The sequence below is a fragment of the Rattus norvegicus genome, chromosome 18 (genome assembly GCF_021556685.1).
Source record: "Rattus norvegicus strain SHRSP/BbbUtx chromosome 18, alternate assembly SHRSP_T2T, whole genome shotgun sequence".
Taxonomy (NCBI): domain Eukaryota; kingdom Metazoa; phylum Chordata; class Mammalia; order Rodentia; family Muridae; genus Rattus; species Rattus norvegicus.
Window position 1 is genome coordinate 60,532,397 of NC_141551.1, and position 22,318 is coordinate 60,554,714.

Below are 22,318 nucleotides of genomic sequence, written 5' to 3' on the forward strand. Positions count from 1 at the left end.
GTTTTTTTGTTCCCTGCTTCCTCTTTCTGTGAATACTGCAGGCAACGTGGTGACCTTATTGGGGTATTATGCTGGACTCACACAGAAACTTTCCAATCCTCTTCTTCTTGTAAACTACATGTACTGTGTGTGCCTGCATGCGCCATGGTGTCTATGTGCAGGTCAGAGGACAGCTTGGTTCTCTCTTGCTACCACGTAGGCCCCAAGAACTGAACTCGGGTCGTCAGGCTTGGCAGCATGCCCATGGAACCATCTTCCCAGGCTTTGTCACACCGGTTAACTTCATATGTGTACAGTGATTTTTTTGACATGTATACATGCAGGAAGATGGCACTGTCACTAGGCTTTATAGCCATTAGCTTGCAAGCATTCAGGTCTGTAAACTTTTAGAAGAAACACTGACCCTTGACTGTGCAGTTGGACAGGTCTGGTCTCATTCTCAGGTTGCTGAATTCTACAGAGAAGTGCTTCTGACACGTTCTAAGTTCTAATCCCCTCTGCCTTTCTCCTCTTTACCTCCCTGCCTCCCACAAGAGCTTGTTCAGACCCCCGCAGCAATTGTCACATTGAAGACGTGACTGAAATTGAGGATTAGGTTTTAAGTATGTTAGCTCCCTGTTGCTGTAACCAAAAACTTGATATACATTTCCTAAAAAGGAAATATATACATATGATATATATGCAAATATATTATATACATATATTTATATATATATAGATAGATAGGTAGTCCTCAGTTTGGCAGGTTTCAGTCCATTGCTTTGGGCCTGTGGTGATGTAGTGCATTGTAGGAGAATATGTAGTGAACAAAGATGACTGGCCCCACCTCCCAAGTATCCATTCACCTCACAGCACTGCCATTTACTGACAAGCCTAGCATCTACCCATTGGCTTTTGAGGAACATTCCATATTCAAAATATAGCACTACCTCAGTCTTATGGCTGTTAGATAGGAGGCCTCGGTTTCTCTCTGTACAAACTTCTCATAACACTGTAGCTGCTTCTGTCCCCTTGCGAGGTGGCAGGGTAAGGCAGAGTGTCTCATGGCCTATTCTTAAAAGTCACATTCTGTCCCATCCTGTATGTTCTACTGTACAAGAGTTACTCAGCTCGGGTCCTGTAGCATCGGGGAGAACAAAGGGAAGAATGCCAGGAATTGGCGGCCATGTTTTAAACATTTCCTACAGTGTTTGAAGGCAGAGTGCTCTTGGGCAGTTCCATGAGAGGCCAGCCTTGCTCTGAAGAGACATTCCCTTCCTTTCTCCTACTTGTTAGCCGTACCTACTTGGTGTGAGAGTGGCCGTTTTCTGGTCAGGATCAAGGGGTTTTCGGTGAATGGAGCCCTCCAGTTCCTGCAGTGTTAAGGTACCATGTTCTTCAGTCACTGGTTACAGCGATGCGGGGCTGAACTTGACTGTGTGTCCTGTGTTGGTGATCATGGGCTGACAGCCATAGGAGCCAGTCCTGTGAGTTGGGACTTGGTGTCCTCGCTCTTTGAGCTGGGGCTGTAGTGCAGGCATCGGGCCACGCCCATTCTTTATCCTTCTTCTTAGCTCTGAGCCTTTCCACCTCTAGCCGCTCGGGTGGGAAAGATAACTGTGCCCATATTTAGCTCCACGGTTGTGGGAGGGCAGAGTTCATTCAGCAGTGTGTGGCCCCCTCAGTGCTAGTACCGTGCCTTGAATGTGTTGAATGTGAAATAGTCAGATGTGACCTTAGACAGGCAGAGTGGGGAATCCAGGGAAAAGTTGCAGAGACGTTCCTGAAACCTACCATGGGAGCAAAGAGTGGCGAAGGCCTAGAGGGCAGGAGATAGGGTCGAGGAGGCAAAAAAGGAAGGATACAGATGACAGGAATGTATGTGATATGAGGAGGAGGTAGTAAGGATTCTATTTAGAAGATAAGGAAGGGCTGCACTTGTCTGTGCACACACATCGACCACGCATTGTTCAGCATGGACTCTAATGGAGGTTGGAGATCCTGCTTTGGTCGTATGCACTTTCACAATTGGATCACTGGTAACAAGCATCAGAGATGCAGGAAGTTTGGTTGGGGGCGGGGTAGGCTGTACATGAGCATCCTAGGAAAGTAGATAGCCCGTAGGAGACCTCTGTACCTTTCATTCACTTTTGCTGTGAACCCGGAACTGTTATTTAAAACATAGAAGTCTTCCAGAAATATATGATGCACGATTTTGTCTGAGCTTTGAGAGAGGGGTACAAAGATAATGATAAGCTCTTGGGTACTAAGAGGGCAGCTCCCATACGTCGGCTTACTCTTTCTAAAAAGGCAGAGTTGTATGCCCTGTGTGCAGGCTGTGGTGGAGAACGGTGGTGCTATCTTTTAGTCCACTGGTGGCTCTCCAGTGTCACAGGTACTGACTGGGTTTATGAATAGGCCATAGGGTAGGGAAGACAAATACATAAATAATAAAGAGACTAACGAGCCAGATAGTGAGATCCCTGACTTAGGACTTCCTTATCCATGTGGACAGCTGGTGTGCGTGAAACCTCGGGTCAGGGTCAGCGCTTGGTTCCCCATGAAAGAAGAAGGTGATTTCCCAGCTCGGCTCTCACATTCTTTCAGAGGTAGCGGCTGCTGTCAGAGATAAAACTAGTAGATAAGTACTCGCTGTCTAAGGGAAAAGTCGTTGGGGGGAAGGCAGATCCCACCCAGCACCGAGAATTTGGGGTAGACTTGAGATGCTTCTTTTGTTTTGTTTGCCAGGAGGAGGATTTGGACAGATGAGGTATTTCGGAGACTTTATCGGTGGACATCACCTGGTACCACTTACACGTGGTCTAAGTATGTCTAAGATGCTTGCCATCGATGCCCAGGAAAGTCACATGTGCAATGTGTCTGGGATCACCCCTGTTATATAATGGCCACGCAGAACAGGAGATTAATAACAGGAAGAGACATAGAAACTTGGGTTTGGTCTGACCTTTTCTCTGACTGCTTTTTTTCTGTGCAGTCTTGTCTTTGAGTAATATTTTTACTGTCGGTGCAGAGCCAGCCACCTTAGTCAAATATTTGATTCCACTAAAGTCATAAATAAGGACCAAAATATCATGCATAGATTTTATGAAAGTCATAACATGCTTCAGAAAGTACAGTCATTCAGCCTGCAGCCCACGGCATGTGGTCCATTAGTCACATACCTTTACCTGCTTCCGTGCTCTGTGAGGACCTCTGCTTATCTGCATTTAGGCTAGTCACTTTGAGAAAACAAAGATAAGAAATCTTTACTGTTTAAAAATGATTTTTATAGTGCGGCACTCTTCGCTTAAACTTCAGAGAGCAAGTGAGCGAGTGAGCGAGCGAGCGAGCTTTCTTACATCTGCTTGTAAATAGTTAGTGTTCCATAAAAGGCTCTCTCCTCTCTCCCTATCTCCCAGCTGCTGGCTGCCTACTGTTTAAGATTTCATTTCATCCCAAAATGAAGTGCTATATCTGTGTGACTTGGCAAAACAGGACAAAAGCCTCTGGGTTTGTTTGTTTGTTTGTTTGTTTGTTTGATAGAGTGGGCTTATTCATTTTAGAAATGCAGCAAGCTGGATGGGTCCTTGACCCGTGACTTACTTTTTTAAACATTTTCCTTATCATTTGTTTGTGCTGAGACTTTTGTAAAAGTTGGATTCCCTCCCAAACCCCCCGCCACGGCCCCTCCTCCCCTCCCGTTTTGTTCTTTGTGGTGCTGACTATGGGAGCTACAAACTTTTTTTGTTTTTTAAATAGTTTATGTTTCAAAGGAAAAACTACAAGTAAATAAGACATTACCCACTAGCCAGAAGTCATCAGTATGTGGCTTCTTTCCTAGATACTCTGCTGCATGCACATGTCATTGACTTTTTTTTATAAAAATAATTATTGTGTGTGCATGAGCACGTGCAGAGGTGTGCCTGTTGAAGCCGGTGTGTGTGTGTGTGTGTGTGTGTGTGTGTGTGTGTAGGTCAGGGGACAGCTCAGGAGTCAGGTCTCTACTGCCATCTTGTGGGATCGGGGATCGGACTCAGCTCTGTGTCTCATCTTCCTGCTGAGCGGTCTCTTTAGCCCTGTCATTGCCACAAAACAAAACAAACAATAAGGTGCTGAATAGAAAGGCAGGCTCACAGCTGCTTCAGTTTTTGGTTTTCAGGGGGAGATGATCTTCTGATCTGGGAGGGGCAGCAGGTCATGGGGTTGGGAGTGGGAGGCTTCCTTTTACTCTCTGTGAAGTTTCCCTCTCCAAAGCATCATGTATCCCTTTCTCCATTTAATAGAGAGATGGTGATGCAAACAGAGTGTGTCCAGCCATTGGCAGAAGCCCTCATTTCTTCCAACAGTCCATTGGCCAGAACTTAATCATGTGATGTCTCCCAAACCACAAGGAAGGCTGGGAAATGTAGTCTAGTTTTGTGTCTAGGTGGAAAAAGGAATCAGCATGTTAACAATTTGCTTGGCTATTAACTCATTTTTATTTTGTTTGTTTGACTCTTTTTTGGTTGTTGTTGGGTCTGTATGTAGCCTCGACTATCATGAAACTCACTGCGTAGAGCAGTCTGGCCTTGAACTCACAGAGATTCACCTGCCACTGCCTCTGGAATGCTTGGATTAAGGCATCTGGCACCACGGCAGGCTGGGATCAGATATTTCATTTTTAACAGGTTTTATGACTTTGTTTTGTTGAGACAGTGTCTAACTGTGCTGTCCCTGTTGGCCTGGAGCTCATGGTTTCCGTCCCTTAGCCTCTGAGTACTGGAATTACATGGACACACCACCATGCCCCATGCCCCACTGGATGCACTCTTGTTTGCTCTGTCTGGGTTACTTCTGCATCCGCCTTGCTGGAAGCCCCCACAGGTTCTCTCCCTCCTTTCTGTGTAAGCCACGATGGTCACCCATGTTTTATATATAGCGCTTCCATCAAAATGATTGGTGTAATGTCCACCCTCTTCTAAACATTCCAGTCTGGTCTCTGACCTCCTCACACCATAGTGCCCTTCTGGGCACATTCTTCACTGGTCTGTCCATGTGTCCCCAGGTTTGCTGATAGCCCTGCCTGAAACTTCCTGCTCACACTCAACACGGCCTACCAGGGCTTCACTCACATGACTTCCCCTCAGGGTGATCTTCCATTACCATTGGCCATGCATCATCCACCGCCTGCCTTGATCAGCTGCTTCACCGACTGTCATGATGTCTCTAAAGCATTTACTGCCAGCCGGCAGAAGCTGTGTGTGTCCAGTCTGTCCTTCTGCCTCATTCGGATTGAACTCTGTCTTGTTTACATTTCTGTCCCCAGATACTATATCTCTGACACACGGTGGTATTCAGTAAGTGTTCATTAGATGGAGGAGGAACATCACAACGTAGTATGTGTGTGCATGTGTGTGATACATACTTATAAAATACATTAATTTAGTTTTTGAGAATTACATACACTGATCATATTGTTTCTTTTCTCCAACTCCTCCCAGATTCTCCACCACCTCTACCCATCCAACTATAAGTTTTTCTTTTTTAAGAGAAAAAAAACAAATATACTCACAATCTCTCATACACACACACTCACACACATACACATACATGTTCACACACATGCTCACATACTCTCACACAGGCTCACACACACACACATACCTACACACTCACACACACTCACACACTCACATACTCTCATACACTCACACATATACACACATACACATACACACACATGCTCACACACATTCTCACACATGTTCACACACTCACTCTCACACACATACTCACACACATACTTTCACACTCTCATACACACACTCACACACATACACATACATGCTCACACACACATTCTCACACATGCTCATACACTCACACTCACATGTACTACACACTCACACACTCACACATATACACACATACACACACATGCTCACACACATTCTCACACATGCTCACACACTCACTCTCACACACATACTGACACACATACTTTCACACTCACATACACTCACACATACTCACACATACTTTCAAAGCACACACATACACACACACATATTCCACATACTCACACTCACACACATACATACACACTCACACACAGTCACATACTCTCATACACTCATACACTCACACACACACACTCACACACTCACTCTCACACATGCTCACACACTCATACTCACACATGTATGTACACACTCACACACTCACACTCTAACACACATACATTCACACACACTCACTTTCATACACTCACACATACACACACACATGCACACACATTCACACACACTCACACACACACACTCACACACACTCACACACACTGTTGTATCTGGAAGATGCTGTTTCCTTGGAGCCACCCCTCACCTTTGGCACTATCCGTCACTCTACCTCCTCTTTCACATAGATCCCCAAGTTTGGGGGAGGGTCTGATAAAGAGATCCTATCCTTTAGGACTGAGTGAGCAAAGTCTCTCACTCTCTACACATTATCTAGCTGTGAGACTCATGTTAACTCCCATCTGTTATAAGAAAGGTCTGTGATAAAGGTTGGTCAAACAAGCTCTGCTTGAAACTCTGGGTTCAGACTCAAGGCAGTCACATCAGAGGGGCAGTGGTAGGGGTGGGTGGTAGGTAAGCAAGGCAGGGCCAGGGTGCCGTGTGGTCCTTGTCCCAGGACTCAGTGGTTGGTTAGCTGACTTTGGGAATCCTTACTTCAAGGTCTGGTTGGAATTCAAACTGCAAGCAGTCATTATTCCATCTTTATATGTAAGTACACATGTGTGTGCAGGTACATGTGTGGAGGGCCGAGCTCCATGCAGGGTCTCTTCTTCAATAACTTTGAACCTTATCTTTGAGACTGGGTCTCTCACTGAATGGGTTTGACTAGGATCCCCCAGGAACCATCTGATCTCCCCTTCAACATCACTAGGATGGCAGGCACTTGTACCCAGAGGGTTTTGCTTCATTTTGTTTTACATATGTGTTGGATACTAGGGATCCCAACTCAGGTTTTCCTGTTTACCTGAACCATCTCTCCAGTCCTTTATACCTATTATAACGATATTATACCATTATATGATAATTACATCATATTGCTACGATATAGCCTATTATACCATTAGAATGATAATATTGTAAGTTCATTGTTGTAGAGGCCTTTAGATTTTTCTCAGATGAAAATGAGTCTTGACCTCCAACTCTCAAGATACCTTTTATACTTATCTATGACTTAAAAGATCTTTCAGTGTGTGTGTATGTGTATGCATGTATGTGAGTGCATGTATGTGTGAGTGTACGTGTGCATGTGTGTGTATATGCAGAAAAAGGAGTGTATGTGTATTTGTATATGAGGGGGAACATGCATATGTGTACCACACATAGTACACATGTGAAGATCAGAGAACAGCCTTTGAAAGTGGCTTTGAAAACACCGCATGCACGTGCTAGTTCTTCTGGAGCTCCTGGGATTCTGTGTCCACCTTCCATGCTTCGTAGGAGCACTGTGGTTACAGACTCCGTGCCTGGGCTCCGAGGGTCTGAACTGAGGTCCTCGCATTTGATATGTGTGGCAAGCGCTGCTCACTGTGCTTTCTCCCCATCCTCCTAAGATTTGCTTTTTTTAGGACAGATTCATAAATGAGATTCTGTTGAGTAGATCATATGAATGACATTTTAGGGGATTTAGAGACACTAATCCTTTTAGCAAGCGTCTGCTGGGCTGTGACTTCCTGTATTATGAGGGCTCATGGGAGGTGCTCCCAGAAGCAGGGAAAGGCCGGCTGCAGGGCAGGTTGACCTCAGTATCTTCCTTGTAGATTTCAGGTCAGGTGCTCACATTCACTAAGGGGAGGACCTGATTTCTCCAGAAAAGTCTAGCTTTCTCTTTATTTCAGTTTATTTTTCATCATTTACCTATATGTGAGTGTTGCCTGATTTTTGCTTAATTTGGGAAATGGGCCACCCAGGTAAGACCATTCGCTCGGTGGGAACGCAAATACTTGGAACCCGGGTGTGAACTAGCCTCATCCTGTTTGCTTCTCCAGACCGCATAACAGTTTGGTCGAGGTCCTAACAAATTATCTTTGCTGGGCAGGACTCGGGATGTCTGAGTCTCCCGAGAGGAGGGTGAGCAGCTTGTCTTCTACCCCGTGGCGTGTGACCGTTAGTGCCTTGCGCTCCATCATAACTGTTATCCCTTCCTCTCCCCCATATCCACCGTCATGGGTGCAGAGAGCCACAGCTGTGTCTGAGTTGAACATAAGTGACACTCATGATTGAACAGGTACTCGCTTCTCTGCATCAGGGCCATTTTATACATCTCCCCCTTGCTGCCAGATGTCCCTTAAGTGGCATCTGGGACTAGCCTGTCAAAAGTCCAGCCATTGTGGTGACCTCAGATTCCACCCCTCCCACTGTTCCACCACACAGGTCATACACACACACACACACACACACACGCACACGCACACACACACACACACACGCACACGCACATTCACATTCAGTATGGCTACATTTAGGAGCCTTCTTGGCTCCAGTATTTATATTAAGGCTCCTTGTTCTCCCTGTGATCTGGCGTGGACCTGTTTATTTGGTAGGTGCTTGGCCAGTGCTCAGTTCTTATGCATTGGGCACTAGCAAGCCACACATACTTCGTAGGCATGCAGAGAATTCTGCAGAGGCATGCTAACAGATTTTGATCCATATGTAAAAAGTAGTTTCACTGTGTCATCATCTCTCAGTATGAGCAGGCTCTGGGAGGTACTGACCGTGAGTAAAGGACAGCTTGGGGAGAAATAGAAAAGAGCCTCTCTCTTTAGAATACCATGTGCATTGAACTCTGATCTGTAAGTATATAAGAGATAAGTCGGGGCTATCCCAGTGGCACTCAGAGGTGCTTTGGTAACTGCTTGGGAGGCTGTCTCACGAAGGTGGCATGGTGTCTTCGTTATCCCTGATGACTCTGCCCTTGCTTTCCCTTTCCTGGTTAATCCTTCAGGGCTGCCAGACCCTACTGTTGATTTGGATGCTGGGGAATGAACCCAGTTCCAGCGAGGTACCACCGAGCTGGTTCCCCCAAGCTCAGATACGATGAGAACTTCTTCCTTTATTTACATCCTTGCTTTTTCCTCTGTATCTGTGTGGAAGCAGGGTTGTCAGGGAGGGAGCCAGGTGCGATAGGGGATGGATGCAGGGTGGATGGAAGGCTCCTGGGGTGCAAGTCATCTCAAGCATGTGTTCTAGTTGTCCATACATACATACAGTGGACCTGTGGCTAGTTGGCAGATTTCCATCCACCTTTGGTTTGCCCTGGCCTTCTCCTCTATGGTCACGTGACCACACAGCTTTTCTTCCTTGGCAGATGAGTGTTTGGTTGCGGCTCTCCCATTGCTCAGCACTCCTGTGCCAAGATCTCCATTCCTAGTCATTGCTTCTGTCTTGGATAACTTTCTGCAGACCATCATCAATCACTACCAACCTCCAGGCCTATGCTGATCAGCTCTGACGTCTCCAACTCGGACCCAGTCTTTGTCCCATTAGCCATCTGATTTGTAGCCTCTGTGTGCTGGACACAATCCTCTATTTCAGCTTATGTTGTTAGTGAGCCAAACTCAGACTTCTGTGACCTCAGGCTAGCCCTCCTTCTATGACACCTCATCCATTCTCACGTGTCCCTCGACCTTTGGCCCTTCACCTGCTACCGGTGTGTCCGTGTCTGTTACTTCCAGTAGACCTTTGTTTTTATCTGAAGGCCAAGTTCAGTGCCGGTGCGTAGGAGAGATACTTAAATGCTAGCAGGAGTGAAGAAATGGCTGACTGGGTTGGTGGATGAGAAGCTGACTAGCCAGTCTGAGAAGGTTACTGCCCAGAATGAGGCTTTGGATTTCTCTTTATCAGAACCAGGGAATTATTTTCGATCGCTATTACTAAATTTTGAAAAAACACTTTTGTTTTCTTAGGAGATATTTTACTACTTAAAACATCTTTCTATTCTATTGCGGGCCACACTTAAAAATATATGCACCTGAATCGTTTTGTAAGCTTGAAAGAAGGAATTATTTATAGTGATGTTGGTACTTGGTCATTAGAAGATACTGCCTCAGCGTCCCCAGTGGTTGTTTGTGATCTTGGTACAAGTGAGCAGTATTTCCTCAAATATCCGAAGTAATCAATGTGATGACCTGCCTGCTTAGAATTAAATCTGGGTTTGATTAATCAGGAAGCTTTAGTTTCCAGAGTTTTAATATCTTTTCCCATTGGGTTATGTATCAAATGTCACTCCTCAGCGTGATGTCTACCTTGTTTGTTTGTTTGTTTGTTTGGTTTTGTATTCTCCTCTCTCCTCCCCTCCCCACCCCTCCCCTCCCCTCCCCTCCCCTCCCCTCCCCTCCCCTCTCCTCTCCTCATCTCTTCTCTTTTCCTTTCTTTAAAGACCTGGTTTTCCACTGGCCTATAATTCAGCAGATCAGTCAGGCTTGCTGTTCAGTAGCCCCAGGGATTCACTCTATCTCTGCCCAGCACTGGAATTGCAAACTTACACCATATATACCCAGTTCTTTTATGCGGGTCCTGAGCCTTGAACTCAGCTTCTCCTGCTTGCAGGGCAAACTCTTTACTGATTGAACTATCATCCCAGCTGCCCATTTGGACTTTTTAATACGGAGTCTCAGTATATATCGTTAACTAGCCTGGATGTCACCATGTAGACAACGGTGGCCTGGAATTTGTGGCGAACCTCCTATGTCTGCCTCCTGAGCGCCAGGGTTATCTGTGTGTTACCATTCCTGGCTTGAGTCTTAGCGTTGTGTAGCTGCTCTGTTGCCTTCTGAAGACTGTGAGCAGGAATTGTCTAAGCGTATTTCAGTGTTGGACTGAGTGGAAGTTACCGACTTGAAGCTTCAAGTTGAGAGAGCTGTCTATTACGGGATCGGTTTTAACCTTGTCGTTTTTTCCTCCCCTTTTCTAACAGGGAGAATCCCGTATTCTCAGAGTAAAAGTTGTTTCTGGGATTGACCTCGCCAAAAAGGACATATTTGGAGCCAGGTACGTTTGCTTTTTGTGTGTGTGTAGGGGGTGGGAGTGCTTCTGGAAAAGTGATAAGCCTTGGTGTTGATGGTAGTGGTGGGGTTTTGGGGATTGGTCCTAGGGCCTTGTGCATGTTAAGCAAGTGCTCAACAACTAAACACACACACACACACACACACACACACACACACACACACACACACACACACCTTACTTTTTCTTTTGAGGCAAGGGCTCACTAAGTTTCCTAAGGACCAGCTTTGAACTTGTGGTCCTGTTGTCTCAGCCTCTTGAAGGCTGGAATTATAGGCCTGAGCCTGAAGGCCTGGCTGGTAAATCCTTTCAAACTCAGGTGTGCACCTGGACCACCCACGGGCTTCTGCAGAGGTTTGGTGGGAGGATGGCGATGGTGATGTCTGATGATGATGTAGCTGGCCAGGGCTGGTATTAGCTTGGATATCTAGTCATTATCACCAAGTGCATTACTGTGGTACTTAGCTGAGGCCCTCATTAGGGCTGACTGCTTGAGGAAAGTAGATCCCAGTGAGGTTTTCTTCCTCCCCTCAGTTTGGGAATTTGACTGTGCTTATGTAATTGTATCACTCCTGCTGGTTCTGGATCCGAGGAATCTGCCAATCCCCAATCAGAAATACTTAGGGGAAAATGATGTTGGTGTTGAACTTGTACAGTGGTACCCACCCCCACCCCATCGTTATTTCTTAAACAGTACAGTACAACAGTGACTGACACAGTGTTCAAGGTAGGTATTAGGAGAGATGTAGACTTGAGTCAAAGTCTTTGGGAGATGTGCACTGGTTATTTATTTACAAATGCCACAGCACAGAGATTTATTTAAGGGACACAAACATCTGACATTGGGGATCCCCGGGAGGAAGTGGAGCAGTTCTCTACACATGTGGAGGGCGTGGCCTTTCTGGGGTTTGTTTTGTGCTTTCAATTCCTAACTAGGGGGAAATAAAAGTCTGTATCATTTCTTGACCTTGGTGTCATTGACGTGTCTTTGTCCGGGGATGGGGTAACTGGGTGTTGCTGGGGATGGACATTGTCTCACCAGTGCCCTGGCTATGGAGCTTTCTGAGTGCTTTAGCACTCACCTCTTAGTGCTGCTGGTGATATTCCTGGGCCTTTTTGGCCATTTAGGCTCTCTGTAGTGTGTGGCAGTGTGTTGTGGGAAGGAGGCGGGAAGGTGGTGAAATAGCTTGAATGGATTTGAACAGACTCTGGAGCACAGAGCTCTTGAGCTTTGACCCAGCTGGGACCTAGAAATGTTTAAACCTAGCTTTCTCGTTTATGCTTGAGATAGTTTGGTGATGTACACAAAGTCCAACTAGTCGCTTACATCACACAGGTCAGCAGCTGTAAGAGTGACTAGACAGACTCCTGCCCCTGTCCAAGGCCGGTTTCTCTTTCCTGGTGGAATGATCTCGAAGGAGGGCGGGTGCCTATTGAAGATTCGTGTCATCATGTTCTTGTTGGCCCCATGTTTTACCCTATGGCCCTCTTATGACAGCATCTCTGCCTGATTCAGGAGACCGTGCACACCGGGGCCTCTTTCCATGTCACTCCCTGTCCTCCCTCTTGCCCCCCAAATCCCAGTGAATGTCCCATCCCTGTTGTCTGACTGCTCACACCTCACACGTCACTGGACTCTGCCTATTGATGATAGCATGCGAGTTTATAGAATGGAACCGAGGAATTATTAAGATATAAAACTGAAGAAAATATTGGCGTGTTGTTTAAAGAGCTGTCTTCTGTGTGCGTCAAACAACTAATGGAAGATAAGCTCCCTGGGTGGATGGGTCCCAGAGAATGGGAGTGTCTGAAAGCCTGGGCATTTTCCCTGTGCTTGTGGGACTGTGTGAGAGACACACATCCCACACATCTCTCCTTCGACTGTGAACTTCCACTGCTGGGCTGACCACCTTTTTTCCTATGCTTTGGCAAGGGAGGCCTGCCCTGGAGGTGGGGACAGGAAACCCTGTGCTTCCCTCTCTTTCCTTCCCGGGCAACCCTGCCACTGTTTCCAGGAATCCTCCTCTTACCAGTCTGAAATGACACCAATTGCGGGAATTCTCAAATTCCGTCCCTATGAGAACTTCACCTCCTATCCTGCCACTACCGCCCAATTTAGCCCAGATGACCTTTGAAATAATAATAATAAAAAAAAATCGTGTGTCTGGGTATCCACGTGCTGCGCTGTGCATGTGGAAGTCGGACGACGGCTTTGCAGGGTTGCTTCTCTCCTTGCACTTATATGTGGGCTTGGGACATCAAGCTCAGGCTGTCAGACTTGCATGCGCTTTATCTGCCAGCCAGTCTACCAATCTTTCCTTTCTTAACCCTTTAGCTTCCAGAGACAACACCGTGTCCTTTCAGCATCTGTCGGCGGGTTACCTGGAGGTTTTGCTTGTCTCTGTCACTGAGAGAGAGAGAGAGAGAGAGAGAGAGAGAGAGAGAGAGAGAGAGAGAGAGAGAGAGAGAGAGAGAGAGATAAAATATATTAAGAGACATTTTTAAAAGATAAAAAAGATTAAGGTCCCATTTCTCAGTTTGTTATTAATATAATGGAATTGGGCTCAGAATGTTATGAGAACACAAGAAATTTCAGCTCTAACATTTTCCTATTTGTATGAAAATAAGGACTTTTCTTAGGGACCGTGTGCAAAAGGAAGATGCAAATTGCAGAGACAAATAGTATAGCCTAATAGGTCAGTGCCAGAGAGGGACCCAGACACAGAGTGCCTTCCCTTTTCTCAGACCAGCAAATGAAAACACCCCAGCACATGTATCCCCTTCCTTTTTTCCTCCCCTCCCCTGCCCTCTACTCCCCTCCCCACCCTTGCTTGGTGAGTATGAAGATAATTGTTGTTGTTAGTGCAGGCTAAGGCGGTTTGGCATTTTGCTCTGGCCCCTTACTCTTGCAGTCAGAGAGCAGACACCAATTGGCCCCTACAGCAGCCTTCAGAATCTATGTGCCCATGGGGTCATAGGATAGCTTCATGGAGGGTGGGGGTCTGTTCTTTCATCCATCTTATAGGTCCTGAGGGTAGAACTACTTGATGGTAGGTATCTTCTGAGCCATCTCCTGGCCATGAACTTGAACTCTATTAGGAAGACATTTTAACGAAGATTTAAACATGAAAATTAGCAGAAAGACAGGAGTTCAGGGATAGTACATGCTCAAATGTGGGTCTGGGCTCCTTGAAGAAACTGGGTTCAAAGGGTTTCCAATGACTCTGTATTTCGAATGGGATCACAGGGTGCCTCCTAGGGTGCTTTGGATAGGATAAGAGTCTGGTACGGGAAAACAAGAGTCACAGGACTGTAGAGCAAGGGGAAGGTATGCCTTTTACTGTGGGGTTTCCATGAGACTCTCAGAAATGTTGAGGTTTTCAGTTCTCCAAGCTGTCCTTGGCCAGATGTGCTAAAGCCTTAAGCATTGCTGTTCAGAGATTCTTCTCTGAAGTATCTCTGTATACAAGGGGTCTTCTTATACAGGGGGCCTCGGCAGCAAATGTTGTTACTAATGTGCTGACATGCTTGACTCAGCTGTCTGGAGTCTTCAGCCAGATCCAGGGTCTCCTTGTTGCTCCCTCTTTTTATCGACTTGTTTGTTCTTGTTTGTTTGCTTTGATGATGTTTTAAACCTTGCCTCATTGCTTGGTATTTTTCTGATGCCCTCCATCCTCTTTCAGCCTGACCTTAACAAATCTTTCAAAACCATCTGTGTCGCGGTATGTCTGTGAAACAGATAACTCCACCCTGCAGCAGAAGGCTGGAAGCCAGGGCGAACCTATAGTGATCAGTCAGAGGACGCTCTGAGGTCTCGTTAAGCCATGGTCACGAGCACAAGAGCAGGTTTTGCAGTGTGTTTCCTGCCATCCACTGTGTCCTTCCGAGCCCTGAGCTAGCAAACATCCTCCCTTCACCCCCAGCCTCAGTATTACCTAACCCATGCCTTGCTGGAACCCTGTCTCCCTGACAACAGTCAGGGTAAGAGTTGGAACTCTCACTGCGGAAGTTCTTTGGCTTGAGGCACAACAGGGGATACTGGTGTAGGAGGCCAGGGAGACAGAATGTGATACTTGGCTTGCATGGTAATTTGGGGTACTTATGGAGAAGTAGGGTACTTCCTCTTTGTTCTTCTAGCATGGCGATGGCTACCCCCGAAGGCTCGAAGATCTGGTGTTGGGAGAGCTGCACCCTGATGGCCTGGATCCCCCTAGTGGGAGCTCACCAATCCTCTCTTGAGAGACCTATGCAGAGATGCCCTTCTCCTCTTTTGGTTCTCTGGGCCACAGTCCAGGACTTAGGATGCAAGATTGTTTTTCGTCTCTACTGTCGCCAAGTCCAAGTTCTATTAAAAAGACCCTTTGTTCAGAGCAGATTGGTTATCTGAGCTTTGGTGCAGACTGCCCATGTGAAAAATGGCAGCAGGGACTTCCCTGCCAGCCTCACCTGGAGGTCAGGAAAGGACAGTCATACCATTCTTCATCTAAGATTCGGACACTTCTGCCTGAAATCAGCACTGTGTAGAAGGGGATGGCAAGGCGTAAGATGCAGATCGAGTCTCTCGTCACCCTAGGTCACAGACACCCAGTCTTTACACCCTTTACAGTGACAAAGAAATGCAGTGGTTTTCCCCCTCCTTCCAAATGTGTTGTTTGTTTGAGACAGTCTTGCCGTATCCAGGTGGCTAGTTTAGCCTTAAGCTCCTGATTGTCCTGCCTCTGCCTCGCATGTGCTATGCTCACACGCATATGCTGTGCACACACACACACACACACACACACACACATACACACACACACACACTCACACACCTCCATGCCTAGCTCCAGAACAGTGCAGAGCAAAAGATAATCCTTTAGAGAGTGAGAGGACATGTGAGATGCCCGTGAGACACTAAAGCATTGTTCTGCCATCTGCAGGGGCAGAGTGAAGCCCGGCTGCTTCTGAGCCCTTTTGTTCTGTCTTGCTGCCCCAGGGTTGCAACTCTATCTTGGCCTCAGTCAGCTTTGGCTTTACCGCCCCCCCCCCCCCCTGTGTGTGTGGTATATTTGTATGTGCACTTATGTGTGTGCACTTGTATGCACATCTGTGTGTGTGCACATGTATGTATGTGTGCACGTGTGGGTGTGCACTTGTGTGTATGTGTGTGTGCACTTGTGTAATGTCCATCTTGTTTGTTCGTTTGGAATTTTTGGAGTTTGTTTTTTTTTAAAGACAGGGCCTTCCATTGGCCCCAGACCTCACTGATTAGGGTAGTCTATTTGGCTAGCAGGCCCCAGGGATCTAGCTGTGTCCACTTCCCCAAGCACGTCATTACACTTGCCTTTTAAACATGGGCTGTGGGAATTGAACTCAGGTCCTCATGCTTGTGTGGCAATCCCTTTACTGACTGAGCTTTCTCCACAGCCCCTTGGCTGGCATCTCTGCTAGCTTGGCTTCTGATGGCTAGGATGGTATTCTATTTCTCACCTTCTAGAGTCTCTTATAGCCCCTACTGTCCTAAGAAACAACCTGGAGTCTGCATGAATCTGGCCCTCTTCACCTCTTCCTTCTTCATTGTCACCACTTCTACTCTGTCATTGAGAACTCACCACACAGGTTGCTGCTGCTTGTCCTGGCTACTGCTTTTCACTATGCTGGGAGTCTGTTTATATCCTTTGTGGAGGCTCCTCATTTGGCGCTCTCTCTCTGTCTCTCTCTGTCTCTGTCTCTCATTGATCTGTTCCAATGGCAGAATACTTGTAGAGGTCCCTTCCCTGTGATGTGGCCCAACAGGGTGGAGCAGCCATTGTCCCTGGTCTACAGTGGGTCACCGAGTCTCCATTTTCCTCCAGTCTCACCTCGCAAAGCTGGTATTGTTGGAGGCTAGCCTTGTTTCATCACTGTTGTAGGCCCAGGAATTTTGCACGTGACTCGGGTCAGTACCACTGACTTGAGCTCCTTAAGTGCAGTGTGACTGGAGTGTTTAGTGTGTCAGGGCTGCTAGCCTAGAGAATGGGTATTTTTTTCTTCCTGGGGGTGCTGTGAGCTCCTTACCTTCCTTCCCTCCTCTCTTGGGCATTCAGGGGAAGTTTCTATTCTGATTCTCATGGGAGCTCTGGGACACAGCAGAAGTCACATGCCAGATGAGTGTGGAGAGAGAGGAGGCTAAGAAAGGCAGGCAGGAGCATCCATAAAATAATGTTGGGCGAAGGGTATTCAGTACTGACATCTGTGAAAATGTGCATATCTTACAGAGGGATGAATTTATCCATACCATAGTAGATCCCAGAAATTTCTCTTTGGATAAACAAGGCCAAGCTGGGTCCAGAATGAAGGGTGAGGGCCCTTGTACCAACCCCTTAGCATTAGGAGTCAGGGAAAAGCTGTGGACATGGGAGATAGATGGGGGACACATGTAGGTGCTATGGGCCACCTTGGCCGCCATCCCACTCAAATGCCGGTAGTGAATCAGGCATTGTTTGAGAGCCAAGGTTGAAGCTGCATGCGGTCAGCAGGCCACTCACCTTACCCAGACATCCTTGTGGATACGTTTGGATGGGACAGGCACAGGTCCTGCTTTTTACCACAGTGAAGTATGCAGTCAGGATAGGAGAGGCGTGAGGTGGGAGTCATGGTCTCTCATGCTTATTAGACAAACAACACATGAGTACCAGTACCACACAGATGACATGGCAGCATGTTGGTGTTAGAGGCCTTTACTATGGTACCTTCCTGTGCTGGCGGAGGGATCCTGTCTATCTTTGGGACCCTGGTTGAAAATGAAGCCCAGCTTATATAGCTGGCCTTAATACCTAGGCCTCAGTTTAAGTCTTGGCGTATGGCCAGCCCAGTACAGGCCAAAGAACTGTGGATGTGGGTACCTGTGTGAGTAAGTAAGGCCAAAGTACACAGGTACCTGTTTATGGTATTCATTTCCTGTGTCGATCTGGTAGTCCAGCTGGCAGCTGACACCTTTGGGAAACGTACAAGAGTCTTGGCATTTGTGGCCTGAGTCATCTTGGCCTACGAGTTCTTCAGATTCTCGTTGGGCTTCTTGACAGGGTACAGTCTGAAGAATTGAGAGTCTCTCCTGTTAGAGATTAGTATCTGTGGTAGAGGCTTACCCGTGTGTTGTGGGACACTGTGCACTGGCCGTGCACACACTAGCCAACGCTGCTTATGTGACTGGGACTGGAGGTTGGACCTGTTTACACACAGTAGGTACCTTTGTTTTTCTACTTTGCATATGAAGAAATCGAGGCAAGCCAGAGTCAGTTAATCTCCACAGTGGGTGTGTGGAATGCTGCTCTTGCCAGACACTGCCTGGGTTGTCAGAGCAAGTGACCAGCAGAGATCTTCCACCCTTTGATGATTTTTGTACTCTGTGAGCAGATTCAACCCACTGCCTGTTGAGTTCCATGGTAACTGACGGGTGCTTTTTGAGTTGGGGCTGGTAGGTTAGAATAGATGTGCTTCGCCGTATCATCTGTGAGTTTTCCTTTAGACCTAGATCATCTGCTCTTCTTCAGCACCGCTTGAGTATCCAGACATTTGACTTTTTTGTCATAGATGTAAACAAGAACTGAGTAAGGCTACGTTTTAGTAGCTGCCAACCTTTCCTCCCTGAGGTCTTCTCAGTGTGAAATTTCGGAAAGAGGAAAGCAGAACTACTCTTTAAAATAGAAACTAGTTCTGGGATTTCATATTTCCTTACTGAAAGTGATATTTCACAGGGCTGAGTGTGTGGTGAGCTCTACTGTGCCCTAAAAGACTGGATCACTGTCATGTGTGGTGAGTCCTTAGTACTGACCTGTGCATGGTTGGCTCACTGTCATGTGTGGTGAGGTCTTAGTACTGACCTGTGCATGGTTGGGTCACTGCCATGTGTGGTGAGGTCTTTACCATCATTTGTTCTTTTGGCAGCTTCTAGTTTGAATTCTGAAACAGATGGGCTTCGGGGCTTCGGAAGTATAACATGTAGAGAAAGTCCTCTGTCCTCTGATTAAGAATCATAAAGCCAATGCCATGTAATAAAGGTTCACATCCCTATGGTACCAGCTCACTTCGGTCTCCTTTATCTAGATCTAAGTTAATATTTTCCAGTGTTTGCTTCATCAATTTCCCCCCAGGAGTATTCAAAAGCAAATTACAGATAACACGATTTTAGTCCCTAAGTACCTCAGCCCACATCTCAAAAAAAAAAAAAAATCAACAAATAATGCCGGTATAACCACAGAACTGTCTTCACAAACTTAAAAGTGATTGCTTAATGGACACTATGACCTTGTCCATTAACTGAACTCCCCTGAGTGTCTCTAAAATGCCTTTTCCAGCTAGACTGATAGAAGTGGGCTGAGGCGCTCATGTCGCATCTAATCGTCAGCTCTGTTGGACTCTGGTCTAGACTAGTTCCTCTCCTCTTATCCTTGAAAGACTGTCTGTCTCATTGAGTACATTACATTGTTTCCTGCTGATGTCATCAATCGGTGAATTAATATGTTTATCTCAGTTTGGTCTCTGTGATAAAACGCCATGACCAAACGCAACTTGGGGAAAGATGGTGTTTCTTCAAAGGCTTGCAGGTTCATCCTGGAGGGAAGCCGTGGTTGGAACTCAAGGCAAGAGCTTGGGGCAGAAGTCTTGTACGAACACTGCTGGTAGGCCTGCTCTGGCTTGCTCAGCTATCTTCCTTAAACAGTCTGGGCCCACTCATCTAGGGATGGCTCTGCCCACAGGGAGCCGGGCTCTTGTCCATCAATTAGCAGTTAAGAAGACACCTTACCGATAAAGCTACAGGGCAGTGTTATCTAGGAAATTCCTCAACTGAGGCGTCCTCTTCCTGACTGTGGGATGTTGACAACGGAAGCCGACCATGACAAGGCCCTCATTCTCGTGTGTTTCCTGCATATTAGACGTGAAATTTAAACACCGGGACAGGAGACACATCACAGTATCTTGTCATGCTGTTGTTAGTGGTGCTAAAGTGGTTCTTGGGTTTCTGTGGGGACAGTTTGATCCCAACAATATCAAACATTTTCCCTCTAGAATGGCAGCAAGTAAATGACCACTAAGTTGATGCGTTGGCTATATCCTAAAACATTAATATAGATTCAATATTAATTTATTTTGTCCCTAAAGATTGGTGGTGTTTTTTCCCACCCCTTTGAAAATAGCACGTAAAGCAACCCCCCTTCCTTGATTTCGACTGTAAGTACCTTGAAGTCCCCCTTTATCGATCTCAGACACTTCTAGAATAGCATTCAGGCTAGCATGTGGGGACTGTTGATCCCCCTCCATGGACTAGAAGAAATCCACAGGTCTGTTAATTTTGCTTGTGGTATACTAAGAAAATTCTGAGCTAACATTTGGAAGATGCTGTCTTAAAAACCCAGATTTCCAGGAGATCTTGGTGATCTAGAAATGTCATGCTATCGTCGGCGTAAGGATCCATGACTGAAGGTCACTGATGGATTTCTCTTCTAAGTAGAACTGAGGACCCTGGGTCCCAGGGACCTCATGCCTCTTGTATTACATACACCTGGCTTTCCTCAGTGGTAGAGCTGGGCCTGCATTTGGTGTTTCTCCCAGACATTGTTTCTTGAATAACTGGAGCTGACTTATCTTACTGTCTTGCCACAGAGCACTGACATTCTCCAGAGCCTAGGTTTAGGGCCTGTAGAGTATTTCCCAGCCTCCATATCCCGCCAGGGGCCCATTGGGAGCAGCCTTGCCGTCCCGGGGCATTGCTGAGCATCACATCTGCGTTTGAACCAACATGTGTTTGTCTTAAAACCTCTGCACCAAGTAGTGCGTTGCTGCTATGATTCATGTGGAATCCCAAAGAACCTGTTCTCGTTCCCTACCCCATCCCAGAAAAATGCCAAAATAACCTGAAAGAATATTAACCTTCTTCCTCAGCTATAAATACCTTCCGTTTACCCTGGAAAGACCACGTTGTTGTTTATATTTTATCCTATTCCTGGTCTTTACGTGGATGAGTGCAGTGTCCTGTAAAAGTAATAGCGTACAGCTTGCATACCACCCAGCCCACCTGGTTCCTGGAGGTGAAGGAAGGAGCGAGGCGAGTTGACGCATACCCAGGACAGCCTGTATCTAGGTTGTCAGACCTTCAGGCTTACTGCACTCTATCCGTGCCATTTGCACAGGTCTTTCTGGAGATCTTGAATCATGGAGAAAAAGCTGTGGTGTTTCTGGTGTGCAGTCTTACAGGGTATATGTCTAAACATTTTTGAAGATATATTTCTTCATAAGTTATAGGTTTTTTTTTTTTTATTTTAAGGATCTTCCCTAATGTTAGCAAATGTCACTCCCTCAGAAGTGTGTCTCCTGCTTTCTCTGCCCTCCTGATTTATGAATATGCTCAGATTAAGGAAAAGCAAAAATAATAAGACTCTTTCCTTCCTTATTTCCGAACCTCAGTGATGTAGAAGTCACCGAGGATCTCTTTTCAGGAATAGAATGCTCTGCGTGGAGCAGGTGCTTGGTCGAGTTTGTTGTCGTGGCTAAAGCCAAAAGCAGCTGAAGTTCTGTGTGTGCTACAGACTTGATCATGGCAGGCCCAAGGGCAGAGTGATGGTTGTCCTGGGATAGAGAAGGGGTCTGCCGTGCAGTCTCACTAGTAAACGTTCTACTGTTCCTAAACTCAGGCTTTTAAAAATGCACAATACAGAATTTATGCTGGAAACCTGGCACTGGAATTCTTAAATGTGTGTGTATATGGTGTTTGCATGTGTATGGGGTCACATATGTACATGGGCATGTATGCATGTGTATGCACATGCATGTGAAAGCTTGAAGCTGCTCCTGGGTTCCTTCCTCTTCATTATTCTTTTTTGTCATGTCCTTATAAAACCTTTTCATAATTATATTTTGAGGAACAAAATGGTTGAAAGACAACCATTTTTAAAATTATTATCCTTAAGCAAAAAGAATAGGTTCTTAAATGGAAAATAAAACCTTTCCTGGTGGCTATAGGTAGTTATCTGAGTCAGAAGCCATGTGTGCGCGTGAGTGCATGCATGTGTCCAAGTGTGTGTGTGCGCGTGCGTGCGTGCATGCGTGCGTGCATGCGTGTGTGTGTGTGTGTGTGTGTGTGTGTTTCTGTTTCTATTTCTGTTTTCCAATAAAGGGCCAGATAGGTAGTTGAGCTTTAATAGGACTTACAATCTCTTGACAACAGCATAAAACATATTTGAACAATCTATAAACAGTAATGCAGCCTTTCCCCTTGATGATTTGAATGAAATCTACTCTGGTGAGATGATAATGGAGTAACAAAG

At 46.2% G+C, this 22,318-nt stretch overlaps 1 protein-coding gene across 12 annotated transcripts in view; it reads left to right on the forward strand.

Annotated features, from left to right (window-relative positions):
• Nedd4l (NEDD4 like E3 ubiquitin protein ligase) overlaps window positions 1–22,318 on the forward strand; it is a 332,826-nt gene that overhangs the window by 96,064 nt on the left and 214,444 nt on the right. For 11 of the 12 annotated variants that reach the window (XM_087592401.1, XM_087592381.1, XM_087592408.1 and 8 more), the window contains 1 exon segment: window positions 10,948–11,021. Coding sequence is in view for 6 of the 12 variants with exons in the window: in XM_087592381.1 (XP_087448507.1) it covers window positions 10,948–11,021 (74 nt within the window). In the remaining 6 variants the exon portion in view is untranslated. 12 annotated transcript variants of the gene reach the window in all.